At 44.5% G+C, this 18,033-nt stretch overlaps 1 protein-coding gene across 2 annotated transcripts in view; it reads right to left on the bottom strand.

The window, feature by feature from the left end:
• Positions 1-233: 233 nt before the first annotated feature.
• BATF2 (basic leucine zipper ATF-like transcription factor 2) overlaps positions 234-18,033 on the bottom strand; it is a 43,186-nt gene continuing 25,386 nt past the window's right edge. For both annotated transcript variants that reach the window (XM_085626049.1, XM_085626048.1), the window contains exon 3: positions 234-2,767. In XM_085626049.1, the coding sequence (XP_085482175.1) occupies positions 2,567-2,767 (201 nt within the window). In that variant the 3' untranslated portion in view covers positions 234-2,566. The remainder of the gene's footprint in view (positions 2,768-18,033) is intronic.

Raw genomic sequence — 18,033 nt, 5'->3', positions numbered from 1 at the left:
TGTTTCGTGTACTAACACAGTGGTTCTTAACCTTTTGACTTCTGTGGAACCCATTTAAATCACTATTGGAAACCGGGGACCCCCCCCCACTTAAGTTACTGAAAGCCAGGAAACCCGGCCTAAGCATTCGATGATTTGAACTGCAAAACACATACAATGTAAAAACAAGCATTCAGCAAACAAATACACAAATTATTAATTATTTCTTTTAAATCCACAAACAAATATATATATACACTTTTTTTTTTTAATCAAAATTTTAATTTTGGGAAGATGGTGCTTTTCCAACTTCAATGGAGTCCACTCATTGTCCATACTACATTCCGTTTGATGCGCTTGCACTACTCCAACAAATCAATCTGAGGATACGAACTTAATTTTCAGCCTTCAATTTCAAATTCCTTTACTTTAATAGAACACTGCAGTTTGCTTCTTTATTTGCACGCAGTTTACTAATCTGTTAATAGGATTTCATTTTTTTAGCAGTCGAACATCCCCCTGAGTAGGCTTTGCAGACTGCCAGGGGTCCCCAGAACACAGGTAAAGAAGCACTGTACTAACACGTCTGTCAGTGTTGGAGGGCTCTCTCATTAATTAAAAATGCAAAGAAATAAGCTAAACTGTCTATTGACAACTGTTAAATGACAAGAACGGCAATTATAAATATAACTTTTAATAAAACATTTACTGTAACTATATACACAGCTGAAGTATCACGTTTATACAAAGGTAGTACATATAAGTGCAATACATTATAAAGAGTGAGGTAGAATTTATATTGTATGATTTCTCACCTGTCGCCTTCAACTGTAAGTCTATCTCGGAGTATACAATACAAGTGGCAAAATATAAATCTGACTAGACTGCAATTTATCATGATTATTTCCTCCCTGCAATATACCAAGTTGGTGGTGGGGAGGGGGGTGGGGGGGGTCTAAAAGATCCATTATGAATGGGGCAAACTCGTATTACCACAGGAATAACTACTCAGCATGATTTTACCAGTTGTGGAGACGCAGCTGGTAAAAACAAATGTGTGGGCATTTGGGTGTTCGGGGATAAATGTTCTTTTTGACCAACAATCCCACATGTTGACTGAGAGTAGATCCCTAACCCAGATGCAGAGTATCACTGAAGAATGAACATCACCAGAGGCTGACTAGTCAGATATATACACTAGCACTCTCACTTTGTGGTACACTTTACCTGGCACTCACTCATTTTCTGACACTCTTTCTTGTTTGTCTTTTTTCTCAATTTTAGGATCCTTTTTCGGGGGTCCATGTTAATTAGTTTGTGTACTTCATCATGCTAAACAGACACTTTCAGAAAGTTGAGGGGGCTCGCAAAGTGCATGTAAATTGGTCTTAAGTTGTGGACATGGACTGGAACACCATAGGATAAATTACTACCACAGAGCCGTAATGCAGGAATGGTAGCTTTATAAGACATGGCTTTGGCATCATTAATTGCACAGGGCAACATTTCGCTTTTCACCAGCTGTTCAATAACCTCCTCATGGCCCCCTACTTCTGTACTTGGGGGTTTTAAATGGTCCCAGGGAAGCCTGAAGAAGTCCACAGCATGGTATCCCGCTTCTCCTCTGAGATCCTACCAAAATATGGGCCCCACTCTTGCTGTCACAATGCCATTACCTTTAGACCCTTTCCTTTAGAGAAAAAGGCAGGAGTTTGCAAGATGAACAGGTAGTACTAAAGTACAGCTGTCATTATGTTTAGAAATCTTTTACTCCCTCATAGCCATTCTCCAAACTACTCATTTCTGGGTCCCCACTTGCTGATATATTTTAGAAATACTGCTTGGCCAAGATTTTTGAGAAAGGGATACAACATCAATTCCTAGGTATAAATGGTGGGGAAAGACTGGGTCCTCCCTCAAACATACAGAATGCAAATAGCAATCATAGTTCACGATGGAAGTTAATTGCAACACAACCAGATATTGTTGGGGCTCTGCATGTCTACTTTAATGCCTCTAGCGTGACAGATGTGTTGTTGTAGAGAAGAGAATACTCCAGCAGAAATACCTCCACCAGAGGCTGTTAGTATCTTCACCCAAAACAAAGAATTTTTATTACCATCAACCTAAACATCAGGTCCTAAATCCGCACAGAATTAAGTGACTTAGGGTGAATGCAAAGGTTGGAACAGTGTATGCAGTTTTACTGCTATTCTAACAGTGCAACTGACTAGCTTGTGCATTGCACACAGTGACTTAATGGAGATGGTACAACCCCAAGCACCAATGAGATGGTGGATCCACCATATTGTCCACCCCCGTCAAGGGGCCCAAAGGTTGCGATGAAGGTCACCAACAACGTTACATAGTCTTGAATCCTTGCCAACCTCCATAAACCTCAGAGCTGTCGCTCGCCGAGTTCCCTTCACATGGCCCTGATAAAGTATGACATCATAATGCACTGAGCACTATTTGAACAACTCGTCATAAAGCTTGGGCTGATCTTGTGAGGCGAACCGGAAGTAGTCCTAACCAACACAAAGGTCAAGGCTGTACATTCTTGTCCTCCCACTGAGCGGGCCACCTTTCAGTTGGCAGCTACTTTCAGCCCCTCGTCTGTCCACAGGGGGAGGGTGTTGTGCAGCAGTCCCTGGTACATGTCAGGGCAGCACATGATGCAGCTCGGTTCATGTTCATGCATCGCCTTACTCAAGAACCTCATCTCTTTCGTCAGCTGGGCAATCTCTTTCCTCAGGGCAGTGTTATCTTTTTCCAGCCTTTCATGTTCCTGTCAGAAGAAAACAAGGAATTCTAGAAGTTAGTTATAATTAACTGCATTAGCTCTCTGGTCAACACATCTTTTAGTTGCACTGGGCAGACTTAATTGTGAATTACAGTGGCTGAAGGACAGAGGGCTCAGCTTACTGCTACCACGAGCAGGAAAACAATTGTATTGCTTAAAATCTTTAGCTGTATAGGGCTTAATTTTTTCCATGGTGACCCAGGGTAGAAGGCACCAGCACTCATTGTGGGGACAAGGATTTATTTTTCCTCAGACTTTGACACAGAGCAAGCAAGAGAAAGAAAATAAGGGGAGGAAGAAGATAGGAAACCAGTGACAGAGTATGCAAGAGTGAGATAGAGACAGAAAGTGTGGGTTGCTGGAAGAAAGAAGTAGGAATATAGACTAAGCAGGCTTGATATTGGACCACCATAATGTTAAGCAGGGCTGCAGACAAATCCCCAAGAAACATTTTGGGCACCTGTGCCTAAAAATTTAAAAAAATGCAAATGTTGACCCTGTGTAACTACATCACACAGACGCTACAAACCTATGCAAACACTCTACTTTGTTTTATGCTGACCTACCATAATCAGATTGCTGCACCCAGGGAGAAATGTGTTTCTAGGTCTCCAAATCTATCCACCTCTGGGAAGGCTCTGGTCCTACAGGCGAGTTTGAATTTGGAGCTCCACCTATGATTCAAAGGTCTGTCCTTCTGACCTGTTAATCACAATTGGCCGTTCTTTTAGCCTTTCTAAAGCAACAGATTTGCAATTTCACCCTTAGCATGTCTTGGTGAAAGCTTCACTTTATTGTAGGGGTAGTCCATTCTAGGACTGCTAGATCCAAGCTGCTATAAAGAGAGCTTTGAGTGCTCTCATTTTCTTGGGGGAAACAAGTAGTAAGAGCCACACATGTGGAAAAGAATTTACATGTGTATTTCCATCCTGGTTGGGAACTTCTCTTTTGTCAAAATTAAGTGTTTTCTTTGGTTCACAAGCAGTTATGTGCAATCCTTTAAACTAGACCTATTACCTTTGCTAGATCATCATAATTGTTACTGTAAGATGGAGGAACATAACTAGTGAACATAATGGACAAGCAGATACCCAAAGTCAGTGATTTTTCGCCCTCTTTGCATGAGGGCATCCTACGCAAGATGCAAAGAGTTTCAAAGATCCATCTCTAGTCCCATTTTTCTTTCACCAGGTGCAGGCCCAGCTAACAAGTGGGACTTCCTTTGGAAAGATGAACATGTTCACCATACACACCTGGGCTGCACTAGTATAGGTAGCTTGATTAAGGGTTTCCAGAAGTTCCACTCCTCTCCCCGAAGGTACTTAGCAATACCTTAGCCATCTTTAGTCATGCGTTTGGCGAGTTATACTTAAGCTCATGCCTATGGGGCCAACAGGATTCATACTCTCACCCACGGATTGAGGTACGACAGCAAGAACTTCCTCAGCTTCAGAGCAAATTGAAACCTAGAGCTTGGCAACAATTATCTCCCACAAGACCAAACCCTCCAGTTGACATTTAACGAATTGACTCAACGCAAGATCTGGGTGTGTCGTTCCGTTAATGTTTATGCTATAGTGGATTGTTAAAATGAACAGAGCATCACTGGGCTGCCTACTTTCTTGAATTTGGTTCGAGCTCCAAGTGACTCCATGCGATATACACAGAACTTCTTTAGCTGTATTGCCTGCAGTTGACTGTCATAACGCTGTTAAGTACCCTCCTTCATTTATGGGACCTCATCTGCGGCTTTGACCCTTAGAAAGGATTACAGATTATGAACTGCAACTAACAAAATGATCTCAGTGTTAAAATCCATAACCCACTTACCCAACTACTTAAAATAAAAGTCATGCATCTGCATGTTACATGTTGTGCTTTGCAAGAGACATTAACTTTCCAGACTACTTGGATTCAAGCCTGGGACTAGACAAAACATTTCTCTCCAGCAAAAGTATTAACTCCAGAGTTCTCAGCATTATTATTATTCTTCCCTGAGATTTACTGGGCACATAATCTCTGCAGCAGGTGCCTTAACCCCATAAGAAATTTTAACATGGAGACTTTACAACCAGTGAAGCAGAACAAATCTGCTGCCATGTTTCTCCTTGTTGCCAAATTCTTTGTGGCAGTGTTTTTAAAAAGAATTTCGTTGAGGTACAAATTTTGCATCAGGGTTGCGCCGTTTTTTTTTTTCTTTAAGCACAACGAGACAAAATCTCATTGGTTAAATCTCTTAATGCACTTAAATGTACTCATGACAGACTTGCTAAGCATGTGTAAGGTCTTGCCGTCTGATGTAACTGTTGTGATGTCACTTCCTGGGACGCAACGTGTGATGTCATGCGACATCATCATGACAATTGCACACTGCCTGGTTAGTACCCCACTTCTATTTTTTTTATGACTTGTGCCCTGCTTGTGATCCTTTAATCTTTTTGGGGTCAATAAAGTCTGCATGCATGATGAAGGCAAGAAAAGATCAGCTTTTTATAATATAACCTTATAGCCCATCGTAGCGGGCTATACCGCCTATTAAAGGCCCGCAACCGCGTTAAAGGCCCGAACCGAAGGCAAGGGACTTGAACAAGGTAGCGGGACTTTAATAGCCGGTATAGCCCTGCTACGAAGGGCTAGAAGGCTATTAGAACATTCTGCCCTCTAGTGGTAGAATGTTCTAACAAATAAAACAAAAGCCTCTCGAAGCTGGAGGGGATTTAAATCCCCTCGAGCTCCGAGAGGCCTTTGTAAGACATTGAAATGTTGTTCTGCGGGCCTTTACCGGCCCGTAGAAGCATGGAGCACTCCATTGTCCACAATGGAGCTCCCAACATTCTAATGTTCCAATTGCACGGACACCCACTCGGACTGTGTCGTGCCGATGGGAGTGGAGTGGAACTGGCAGCAGATTTGGACACGGGTCCTGGCTGGGGAAAAACCTGCTCCATACAGTGTGGGTGAATACTATCTGAAGGGTGAGAATGTGGTTTTGTTACAATTATAGGTGTACTGTCCATGGAATACTGATTCAAATGTAGGGATGACGTAGGATGACCTAGCCATTAGAACCGTTACGTGGGTGTATTCCATCAAGCCGTTTCTTTTTCTGGTAAAAATAAATAAATAAATTAAAAAAAAAAAATTTTTATAAAAAAGGCATTGATTAAAACTTAAAGTTATTTGGTGGTATTGAAGAAGAAATCTCGTTTCATGAAAAGTACCTGTGCTGAAGGGCAATGTTGCATTCTAAATAATACTTGGAATAACTAGAGTTAAAGCAAATAATAAACACCAGATGGCGCCAGTTAATAAGAAGTGAGATACCTCTTCACTTAGGTAAAGTCGCATGCATTTCTGGGAAATGCAAAAGCAGATAAAATGTGTCTGAGACGGATTCACAAAGCTCAATTTCCTGGAGTATTGTATTTGTGTATATACAGCGCTTATTACTCCGCAAAAGGAGTTTAAGTGCTTTACACCCGCATCACGCTGCTCCAGAACGCAAAGTTGGTATTTTTTCAGTGGTTTTTGGGTTAGTTTTGTGCTCGAGTAAACCATTCCATGCATTTACTCAAACTCGTGTTGATTAAGTTAACAGGAGTTAGATGTGCTCATTAGTGGAAGGGGGTGTATGCAAATTCATGTACATTGGCAATATTAATAGATGAGCAACAGGAGAATAGATAGTATGTTGCAGGGGTAGGACTTTAAAAGGAGAAGTTTGCAGAAATACATGAATACGGATTAAAGTGAAAATGTGCAGGTCAAGACTGATTTGCATATGGCTGGGTCCAAAATGGAATGGCATGTGAGCAAAAATACGATGGATTTAGGCCTAGATCTTTGTACTGGGGTGAGTGTATGACATTGTTCTGCATTCTGTCCATCAATTGTTTTTGCATTTGTCACCCCGGGTGGGACAGGTATGCCCAGATGTGGATCCATGCCACTGGAGTCAAGCTATCCTGGCTGATGAGGGCTGAAAGCCCGAAACCGGTCCTAGGATGCTTGTGTCCAGTCCAGGGAGGACCTGGCCTGGCAGTTCGGGCTGGACTGCTCCCATTGGGCGCAGGGTCAAGACTGATTTGCATATGGCTGGGTCCAAACTGGAATGGCATGGTGAGCAAAAAAACGATGGATTTAGACCCAGATCTTTGTACTGGGCTGAATGTATGACATTCTGTCCATCAATTGTTGTTTTTGCGTATGGATGAAGGTGACCAGGCATGTGACTCCGAATAGGCTATGCTCAGAGAGGAGGCAAGCAGAAGATTGAAAGCTAGGGGAAGCTTATTTTAAAGAAAATAAATAAAAGAAGTCAGCAATCGAAATTTTGAGCGGAGGTCAAATTTAATGTGGACTCCACAGGAGGCTTTTATGAGATTGCGGTTTCTTTCTACAGCTTTAAATCCCCAGGTGTCTCACACACACACACACACACCCACACCCACACACGCGACACATTTGATGAGCATAAGAATCAGGCAAATAGTTATCATTTGAATGGCTGCCTTATAACTGATCAGCCCAGGGGCAAGAACCCTAAAGTAATGCCTGGACACATATACAAGGGAATATCAAGAGATTTAGGCTGATCAACAGTAGCAGTATCCTCAATTTCATATCAGCATGAGGGAGTACACAGGGTAAATAATTCTAACACCAAAAGGAGATTCTGTAAATGCTGGAGTGGAAGTCTTCTGATATTCACCCTTAAAGTTTGGGTCACAGTATCAATTACAAAAGCAAAGCGATCCATTTGAGTGCCCAGGTTATGGCAATGCACAAGATGGGTTGATGAATCCTTCCCAGACAGTCGAAGTGTATTTTCAGCATTCCTGGAGTTGGGGGGGTAGAGACCCGGATAATAAAAGGTAGGAGGATGTAGACAGGGCTACTTCTAGCAATTCCACGTACCTTGCTAGTAAGGCTGAAGGGTTGGACAGTAGTTTCTATTGCTCAATTTGAGCAAGTTTCTATGCCAGGCTTCCCCTTTACCAGTCCCTAATTGCTGCCGCAAAAACAATTAATGGCAGCCAGGTGCACAGATCTCACACTTCATTGTGTCCATATTGTGGGTAATCTTGCTTAGACCCTGCCCCAGTACTACCTGCTGTGAGAGCCTCACTTTACACAAAAAGCAGGGATCCCGAGAAGGATACTTCAAAAAGAACAAAACAAAACCAGAGACCTCACGAGTCAGTGGCTGCACGGTCTTGGTACCGTTTGCAATCATTAAACGATCATGCATTATGGATGGACTTCTGCAAATCGTTCAGGAGTCTGACCCAGGCTAATTGGTAGCAATGTGCCCTCTGTTTTCTCCATTATTTATTTCAAATTTGTCCCTGTGGAAACATCAGATTTAATTGCAAGTGTGTACAACATGTTTACTCTGTACTTGAATTCTGTAGAATTAACCCCATAACAAACATAGTGCGTTTCCTCTTAAACTCACAACCCATCTTAACTCCTGAATCTTCTATCTTCAACAACACTCACCACAAACATCCCAGCAACACTCATTCACCCGCCTCTCATCCATTGCGCAATTTAGAGTCTTAAAACATGACCCACACGCTCCACCATTACCCCTAACCCCACCTTCCACCCCAAACAGACGCACACAAAATAAACATGCCACTCCTCACAACTTTGCATCATCTCCATATCTATTACACAACACATCTCACCAAATCACTCAACAACGATCTCCACCACCTGCACACACAGACCCAACAAACTACCTTTTAAACTTGCTGGACAAGGATTACGATATAGACATACATTATGGCTAGCTTCCTACAATTAATACCAACACTAATAATACACCTGCTACAATCTCAAAAGAGTACCACTCACTCCTCTAGCAAACAAAGTCACACCACCACCGAAACACAACCTCTAGACTACCTACTTATAAATGCCTTGATCACTCTTTAAAAACAAGCACCACATCTACGACCTACTCACTGGCACACAACCAGACTTACTCTTCATAAGTGAATCATAGTTGAGAGATGACATGGCTCCAGTGTTTCATGTTCCTCCAGGCTATCAAACGGTCACAAAATCGCATTGACAAAAGAGGTGGACCAGCTGTTATAATCAAGGAAACAATAAATCTCACCAAAACAGACTACGTTTCCATACAAGGTTGTGAGGCACTCATGACCAGATGCAACCCTAAACCAACTTCCTTCTGTAACTTCCTCCTTCTTTACAGACCACCACCTAGCAATGCAACATTCCCAGACAAGTTTATAGACACAGTTTCAAACCTTATCACACTACACTCCAACCTATGCATCCTTGGTGATCTAAACATGGTTTGACAAACCCAATATGCCCCATCCAAGAATCGTCGTCACTGACCTAGACACACTGAACCTAAATCAGATCATCCACAAACAAACCTCGCTGGACACATCCTAGATGCCCTTTTTGCAAATCCAAAACAACTTACTTTTCGAAGGATTACTCCAATCACATGGTCAGACAAAAATCTGGTAGCTTTCCAACTCAAAACGCCACAAATCAACATACCCAAGGTCACCATGCATTAATCCATCTATCGACTGTGCAATAACTCAATCTTGAATACTTAGAAACAGAAATAACTTCCAAGACAGATCTAAACACAATAAATTCAATTAAAAACCTAGGAGTGGCTCCAGGAAGCATTGGATATCCTAACACCACTAAGAACACCACCACTAAGAACAACAAAACAGGACAAGAAAACCAGCACCTTGGAGGAATGCAGAACAAAAGAAGATGAAGCAAAGCTGCAACGCGCCAGGCTCAAAACAAACTTCACCTATACAAACTTAACAGAATATACAAGTCAACAATCAAAAAAGCTACTAGTCAGACAGAATTCAAAATGCTAAGTGTGCAAATAAAGAATTGTATACTTTCGACTGCTTCCTTATCTTTTAAAACGTTGGCCTGATAAGATTACCGTTCCTTATACTGTGACACTTCTCATTTTGGGATGGACTATATTGGAATTCACATCACAACCTACACTTTATATAAAATCACAGGTGTGGACTTTAATTTCACCATCTAGATATCCATAATTCAGTCTAACCTAATCTAGATTTAGTGCTCAATTTTCGCTTGTCCCTGGCAATTATCCCTATTCTGACTTTTTTTATAAGGTTTACACATGTTTTCCCTAGCTCATACTTCCAAACCTTTATACTTTAAAACTTTTTGATTGTGCATTCTCATGTCATAATTTTACAGACTTGAAAAAGTCACGTAGTGACGAAACACGTGTCGGCAGCTTTTTGAAGCAAGAATCTGTAAAAGTGGAATGTACAGAAGAATACAAGGATATTCAGTGTGTTAATAAACTGTAGCTCTACTCCAACAAAATCCTTACTGTTTGGATCTCAGAAGGTTGAGACACCATATTAGTGCTTGGGTTTCAGATTCTGTAAATATTGCATACAGTTGGGGTCCTAGGACCCAATTTGTAAACAACGCCTTGGGACGTAGGGTGTTCCTAACCCAATAGCACCATTCTCCATGATATTACTATTGATATTTACACTATACCCACAGTATACATCTTGTTCCTTACGAGCAGCGAAAATCATACCACTACTATGCTCTATAATTTGCTAATACTTTCAATATATCCTCTACCTTCACTGACTCATCCCAAGGCTTATTCAGGATCTCCCTAAGATTGCAGCTCGACTCTTCCTTCTTCTATCCTCCTTGACTCACCCCAATCTCATTTTACTACTTATCTCTTTAATAACCCTTTCGAGACTTTCCTCCTCCATCCCTCCTTTGACTCATCCCAAACCTCATATAACTAATATAAATTCCCATATAACACTATCTAGACTCTTCCGTCTTTTATCCTATTCAATCAAACTAACAGAATCACATTTCCACTGCTCAAATTAACTTATATTTCCCTTTACTAATCCTTTAAGTTCAGGACTAGCGTGCTACTAGCCGAAAAGCACTTCAACACCTCGCCAGGGGTACTATATAAGGAATCTGCTACTTACCAGTATGCATCTGTTCTTGGCATGTGGAGCTGCAGATCTACACACTTTTGCATAGATCGCCATCTGGTGTTGGGCCCGGATGTTTGCAGTTTGTTTTTCCTCTTGGAAAGTCTTTGGAAATCACGAGGTCGGTGACTCCTCCCTTGGTTCGTATTGCACATGGGCTTCGGCTCCATCCTCAGATCGCCAACAGGGAAAGATGGAGCGTAGTAACAACAGTGAAGAAACCCATGTGTGTTATATCTAAATAAGATAGACTGGAACAGATACAGGTAGGCGGGTGGGTGTGTGTAGATTTGCAGCTCTACATGCCAAGAACAGATGCATACTGGTAAGTAGCATATTCCGTTCGAGGCATATGAGCTGCAGATTACACACTTTTGCATAGACTATATAGCAGTTCCCAACCTTAGCGGCGACCACCGGTATCTGTTGCAGTGGTTTGAAATAGTGTTTTTAGTACAGCCTGGCCCACACTAGCTTGTTGCTTGTTTTGCACATCTACATAGTAATGTAGAGTGAAAGTGTGCGGTGTTGACCATGTAGCTGCCTTGCAGATATCATCTAATGAGATGTTCCCTAGAAAATCCATAGAAGCCCCTATCTTTCTTGTAGAGTGGGCTTTAAGGGGAACAGATAGCGTGCGTTTTGCTTTGTGGTAGCAAATCTGTATGCATTTTACAATCCACCTAGCTATCCCTGATTTGGAGATGGGGTTGCCTTTATGAGGTGGAGAGAAAGAGACAAACAGTTGCTTTGTCTTCCTGAAAGGTTGAGTTCTCTGGAAATAGTAAAGCAAGGCCCTTTTAACATCCAGTGTGTGTAGAGCCCTTTCTGCAACCGTTTGAGGTTGCGAGAAAAAAAACAGTAATTCTACCGATTGGTTTAGATGAAAGGGTGAGATGAATTTGGGTAGGAATTTTGGGTTGGTACATAGGACAACCTTGTTCGGGTGCATTTGGAGAAAAGGTTCTTGTATAGTAAGTGCTTGTATTTCACTGACCCTTTTAAGGGAGGTGATAGCTACAAGGAAAGCGGTTTTCCATGTGAGGAATTGCAGTTCGCATTTATGCAAGGGTTCAAAAGGCGGACCCATTAGCCTTGTGAGCACTATATTTAAGTTCCACACAGGTGAGGGTGGCACTCTGGGGGGGAATTATTCGTTTTAGGCCTTCCATGAAGGCTTTAATGGCAGGCACTCTGAAAAGTGATAGGTGCTGTCTGTTTTGTAGGTAAGCGGCAATTGCTGCGAGGTGTAGCCGAATGGATGTATATGCTAGGTTACATCTTTGTAGACGTAGTAAGTAGCATACGATGTGCTGTATGGATGCGTCTAGAGGGTTGATTGTGTTGTTACGGCAATAAACAACAAATCTTTTCCACTTGGCAGCGTAGCAGGCTCTAGTGGTAGGACGTCTAGCTTCTCTGATAACATTCATACAGTCGGTGGGGGGGGGAAGGGGGGGGGGGGGGGGGAAGGTTAAGGTATCCGAATTCTAGGATCTCAGGAGCCAGATCGCAAGGTTGAGCTGAGCTGGGTCCGGGTGTCTGATCTCTCCATGGTTCTGGGTTAGGAGACATGGTGAGAGGTGTAATTTTTGGTGTGGCACCACTGAGCGTTCCAGCAGGGTGCTGTACCACGGTTGTCTGGCCCATGTTGGAGCTCCTAGAATGAGTGCGAGGGAGTGCTGTTGTAGCTTTCGCACCACTAATGGAATTAGTGGGAGAGGTGGAAAGGCGTATGCAAATTTGCTTGACCAGTTCATCCATATCGCATTGCCTTTGGACAATGGGTGTGGGTATCTGGCGGCGAAGCTTGGGCATTTTTTGTTTGTGAGTGGTGAATAGGTCTATCTGTGGATGCCCCCACATCTGAAAGAACGGGTGAAGAACCTGCGGGTGAAGTTACCAATCGTGGATCTGTTGCGTCTGTCTGCTGAGCAGATCTGCCATGGTGTTTTGGACTCCTGGGACGTGCTGGGCCAGGAGAAAGATTTTGTGTGGGATTGCCCATCTCCATATGCTCTGTGCTAGTTGAGAGCTGTGGAGAGTGTGTGCCGCCTTGTTTCTGGATGTAGTACATGGCAGTCATGTTGTCTGTGCGGATAAGGACTGCTTTGCCTAAAATCTGTGTGTGAAAGGCTTTTAGGGCTACAAAGATTGCTAGTAACTCCAGATGATTGATGTGGAGTAAATTTTGTTGCGGCATCCATGTGCCCTGCACTGTGAGGTGTAGTAGATGAGCTCCCCAGCCGGAGAGCGATGCGTCTGTGGTCAGGATTATTTGTGGAACCGGGTCCAGGAACGGTCGACCTCTGGAAAGATTTGTGGTGTTCCACCATTGCAGAGAGCGATGGGTGCGACCGTCTACCAACACCAGATCTGTCAGTTGCCCCTGGGCCTGGTTCCATTGCGCGCTAAGCACTCTTGAAGTGGACGCATCTGGAGTCTTGCATGAGGTACTATGAAAATGCAAGAGGCCATCATCCCGATCAGTTGCATAAACACTCTTGCTGGGAGGGAGTGTTGAAGTATGAATTTTTGACGCAAAGCCGGAATGCTTGCAATCCTTGCCGGATTGGGGTAGGCAACAGCATTTGAGGTGTCTATAGTGGCACAGAGGTATTGCTTTATGTGGGATGGTGTTAGCTGGGACTTTTGGTGGTTCACCGTGAAGCCTAGTTGGTGAAGTAGCTGGATTGTAGTGGCGGTGTGGTGTACACATTGGTTGTAGGACGCGGCTTTTATGAGCCAGTCGTCCAGATACGGGAAGACGTGAATGTGCTGTCTTCTGAGGTGTGCCGCCACTACCGCTAGGCACTTGGTGAATACCCGTGGTGCTGTTGTGACCCCGAATGGGAGCACCTTGAACTGGTAGTGTTGCCCGTCCACTACGAATCTGAGGTACTTTCTGTGGGCATGGTGTACCGGAATGTGAAAGTACGCGTCTTTCAGGTCCAGTGTGGTGAGAAAGTCGTTCTGGGAGAGGAGCGGAAGTACCTGCTGAAGTGTTACCATGTGATAGGTCGTAGAGTCTCGTCTCTTTTTGGTATCAGAAAATATAGGGAGTAGACCCCTACATTTTGCTGATCGTGGGGGACCTGTTCTATTGCGTGTTTTTGTAGGAGGGAGATTACCTCCTGTTTTAGTAACGTGGAGTGTTCTTGTGACATTGGGCGTTGCCTGGGTGGAATGTTGGAGGGGGGGCGGGGGGGGGGGGGTGTAGATGTGAGTTCTAGGCAGTACCCTGAACGAATAATTAGGTCACCCACTTGTCTGATGTGATGGACTCCCAGATGTGAAGGAAATTTTGTAGTCTGCCCCCGACTGGAGTGGGATGGTCTGGGGGAAGTAGGGGAAAGTCATTGGGTAGGCGGTTTGGCAGAGCGGGTGGCATTTGTTTTGCCTTTATTGTTATTTCCTCTATAGCCGCCTCTTTGATAACCTTTTGTGAAGGTGGACTGAGGAGGGGATTTGTAGGACGTGGACGCGCTGTCTGAGGAGTAGCCTCTGCCTGTGCCCCAAAAGGAAGAGCGGCGAAAGGAGCGCCTAGGAGGGTGCGACTGTAGGGATCCCATAGATTTCGCCGTATCTGTGTCTTTTTTTTATCCTCGAGGGCCTCATCTATCTTTGGACCGAATAAATGTTCCTGATCGAATGGATGGTTTAATATGGAGGCTTGTACCTCGGGTTTACAGCCTGAAACTCTCAGCCAAGCGGGTCGACTGAGTAGGACACTGGTGTTAATGGCCCTGGAGGCTGTGTCTGCTGCATCTAGGGCACAGCGTATAGAGGTATTAGTTATGGTCTTACCCTCTTGGATTAATTCATTGGCCCTATTTTTATATTTTTCTGGGAGATGGTGAATGATGTTTTCTAGTTCATCATAACGCGCTCTGTCGTATCTGGCCAATAGCGCTTGAGTGTTGGGGATTGCCATATATTAGCTGCCTGTGACGCAGTGCGTTTTCGTGATGCGTCTAGGAGCTTTGATTCTTTGTCAGGTGGTGGTGCTTCGCCTGACGCCTGGGAATTTGAACTCTTCCTTGCGGTGGATACCACGAGGGAATCCAGCGGCGCTGGCCCTTTGATGTAGGCAGGATCTGTAGGGGCAGCTTTATACTTTTTTTCTATGCGTGGGTTTAGGACCCTAGCCCCGACTGGGTCTTTAAAAACCTCTGGCGCATGTTTTATTACCCCTTTGAGCATAGGTAGTATAGCAGTACACCTATGCGCAGTATCAAAGGTGTCTAAGAGGAAATCTTCCTCTACTGGGTCAGTGTGTAGCTCTACCCCGTGATAATGTGCCGCCCTCTGAAGTAGGTGGTGAAAACCTAGTGAGTCTTCAGGTGGAGATGGCCTGGATGGATAGAGGTCATCTTGTGGGACATCTGGAATGTCTGGATTATAATAATCATCCCAGGGGTCTGGGGATCCTGTAGGGGTGGGGTCTTGTGGCACATCTGCTGGGTCATAGAATGGGTCCCCCTGATCATCATGGTCTGGAGACGGGGGTCGGAGAGCGATGAGGCAGGGGTGGAGAAGGTTGAGGGGGTGGAGGGGGTGGAGGTGGAGAGGGCACTCTGAAAGGGGAGGTAGCACAGTCCTTCCTCTTTGGAGGTGGAGCTGGTTTGTCCAAGTGTCTCTTTTTAGAAGACAGTGCCAAATGTCCAGTTTTTGGATCCTTGGTAAGTGTCTTTTGCAAAGGATCCGGTGTAAAAAGTTCTTGCGACACTGGTTGTTCGGTCGGCGCCGACGTTTTCGGGGCCGACGGCTTCTTAGGCTGGTCTGTGCAGTGCTTTTTGGGAACCTCTGATTTTTTGTTCGGTGCCGAGACAGGCTTCGGCGCGGGAGTGTCAGTGCCGAGGGCCTTACGATGTTAGGTCGGCACCGAGAGGCTGGGTTTGGACACCGAGGGTTTTGGTGTGGAGCTCGGTGTCGAGGTAGAGGCCGGTCTTTTCTTCGGTGCCGAAGGGTGTTTTTCGGCAACGCTGGCAGGCTGGCTCGAGCCCGAGTCGCCGGAAGGCTTACTTGGCTTCGTCACCGGGCCCGAAGGTGGGGTGTTCGATGCAGTGTCTTTGGGCTTGCCTAGGCCCGAAGGCGAAGGCGTGACCGAAGCCTTTTTGGGTGTGGGAGGGGGTATTTTACTCACGACCCTCTGCGCCGGGGTGATGTCCTCCACATCCGAGTCGTCGGCTTCGGAAGCACTGACGAGGTCCTCTTCGGTGTGCTGGTGTCCCGGAGCTTCGACGTCGTCCCCGAAGATGTCGACTGGAACGGAGGTTGAGGAGTGCGCCATTTTTCGTCTGGCCCTTCGATCTCGAATAGTCTTTTTAGATCTAAAAGACTTGCAGGCGGGACAGTCTCGAGCCTCGTGTTCAGGGGAGAGGCAGAGGTTGCACACATCATGAAGATCGGTGTGGGGGAATTTGGACCCACATCGAGGGCACTTCTTGAATGGAGTTCTTTCCATTAGCCGGGACCGGAGCCTGGATAGGCCCGAAGGCCGCCGATGACTGGAATCGAAGGTGCGTCGAAGAAGAAGGTGGTTGAGGAGATCAGTATCTAAACAATACCGCGGAGAGCGAGGATTCCGCTTCGATCGTCGAACTGGAATGTTCGAAACCAGAGCGCGAAGTATTACATCCGATGGCGGAAAAAAACAATCTGAGGATGGAGCCGAAGCCCATGCGCAATACAAACCAAGGGAGGAGTCACCGACCTCGTGAGTTCCAAAGACTTTTCAAGAGGAAAAACAAACTTCAAACATCCGGGCCCAACACCAGATGGCGATCTATGCAAAAGTGTGTAGATCTGCAGCTCATATGCCTCGAACATACAGTTATAATAAAGGTAAAATTAACAGCCCATAAGAAGAAAAATATGAAACCCAAAACACATCAGTGCATGCCAATTTGAAAACACGGACTATAGCGTTGTAGGACAAAAAGCACTCCGGTGACAAAGGACAGTACCAGACAAAACAGCTTTCCCCCCCCTCCTCCCCCCCATGAGTGAGCCACCTGAAATAACTAACAGTCTATTCTCAAGTAAAAATAAACAAACAGGACTCTGGAGTGTTAATCATTCACAAGGAGGTAATTTGACAACAGATTTTGAAATCATCAGTCTGCCAGACTGAAAATTTCCGATTTAGGTTTTAGAAGAAATGCTTAAATTTTCTCAGGCTGGCAAAGAAGTCTGGGTCGACTACTAAATCACGGAGTAGTGCATCAACGCCATCTGACAGTGTCACTTGTCCTGGACAAAGGTAGTCTGTTGCGGCTTCTAGTTGGTCTGTAATGGTCATTAGAACATTGGAATGTGGAGCACTCCATTGAAGACAATGGAGTGCTCCGGGCTTCTACGGGCCGCTAAAAGCCTGCAAAGAAACATTCCAATGTTGCTTTTGTTCACAACTGTTGCTGTGAAAAAGGCCTCTCTGAGACTGAGGGGAGTTAAACCCCCTCGGGCTCCAAAAGGTCTTTGTTATATTTGTTAGAACATTCTGCTCTCTAGTGGCAGAATGTTCTAATAGCCTTATAGCCCTTCGTAGCTGGGCTATACAGGCAATTTAAGTCCCGCTCCCTTGTTGAAGGCCCGAGCCGAACGCTGGAGCAGGCCTTTAATGGCCAGTATAGCCCCCTACAGCCAGCTAGAATACTAGATTAGTATATTGGAATGTTCAGAACACCATTGACGACAATGGAGTAGCTCTGGGCTTATAATGGCTGGTAGAAGCCGGAGGTCAACATACCAATGTTTGCCTTCGTTTCCTCGCTTTTAATTTAGAACATTCTACCCTTGTTGGGTGGAATGCTCTAATAGCCTTATAGCCCTTCTGCCTCGGACTATACAGATTGTTAAAGATCCCCCATCCTCGTTAATGCACACATAGGAATTACGGGTCTTGCAGTGAACACAGCACCCATGTAAATAAGATGAATTTCAGCTGGTCAAACTCACTGCAACTTACTTGGGAAAAATATGCGATACATAATGGGACATGTGAAATTTGTTGCCTCTCTCTCTCTCTCTCCAAACCCCATAATACATGCCATTTATTGAGCTTGACAAAATCTGTGCATTTCCGCATTTAATGGGGGGGGGGGGGGGGAAAATTTGCTCCCTCTGCCGGGGTACTTGCAATTGGGTCATCAGATCAGAGGTTGTAGTTAAGCGGCAATAAAAAAATTTAAAAAAAAAAAAAAAAAA

This window comes from Triturus cristatus, chromosome 9 (assembly GCF_964204655.1).
Source record: "Triturus cristatus chromosome 9, aTriCri1.1, whole genome shotgun sequence".
In the NCBI taxonomy this organism is placed as follows: Eukaryota; Metazoa; Chordata; class Amphibia; order Caudata; family Salamandridae; genus Triturus; species Triturus cristatus.
The sequence above is the reverse complement of the archived record's forward strand: the minus strand, read 5'-3'. Positions and strand labels throughout refer to the sequence as shown.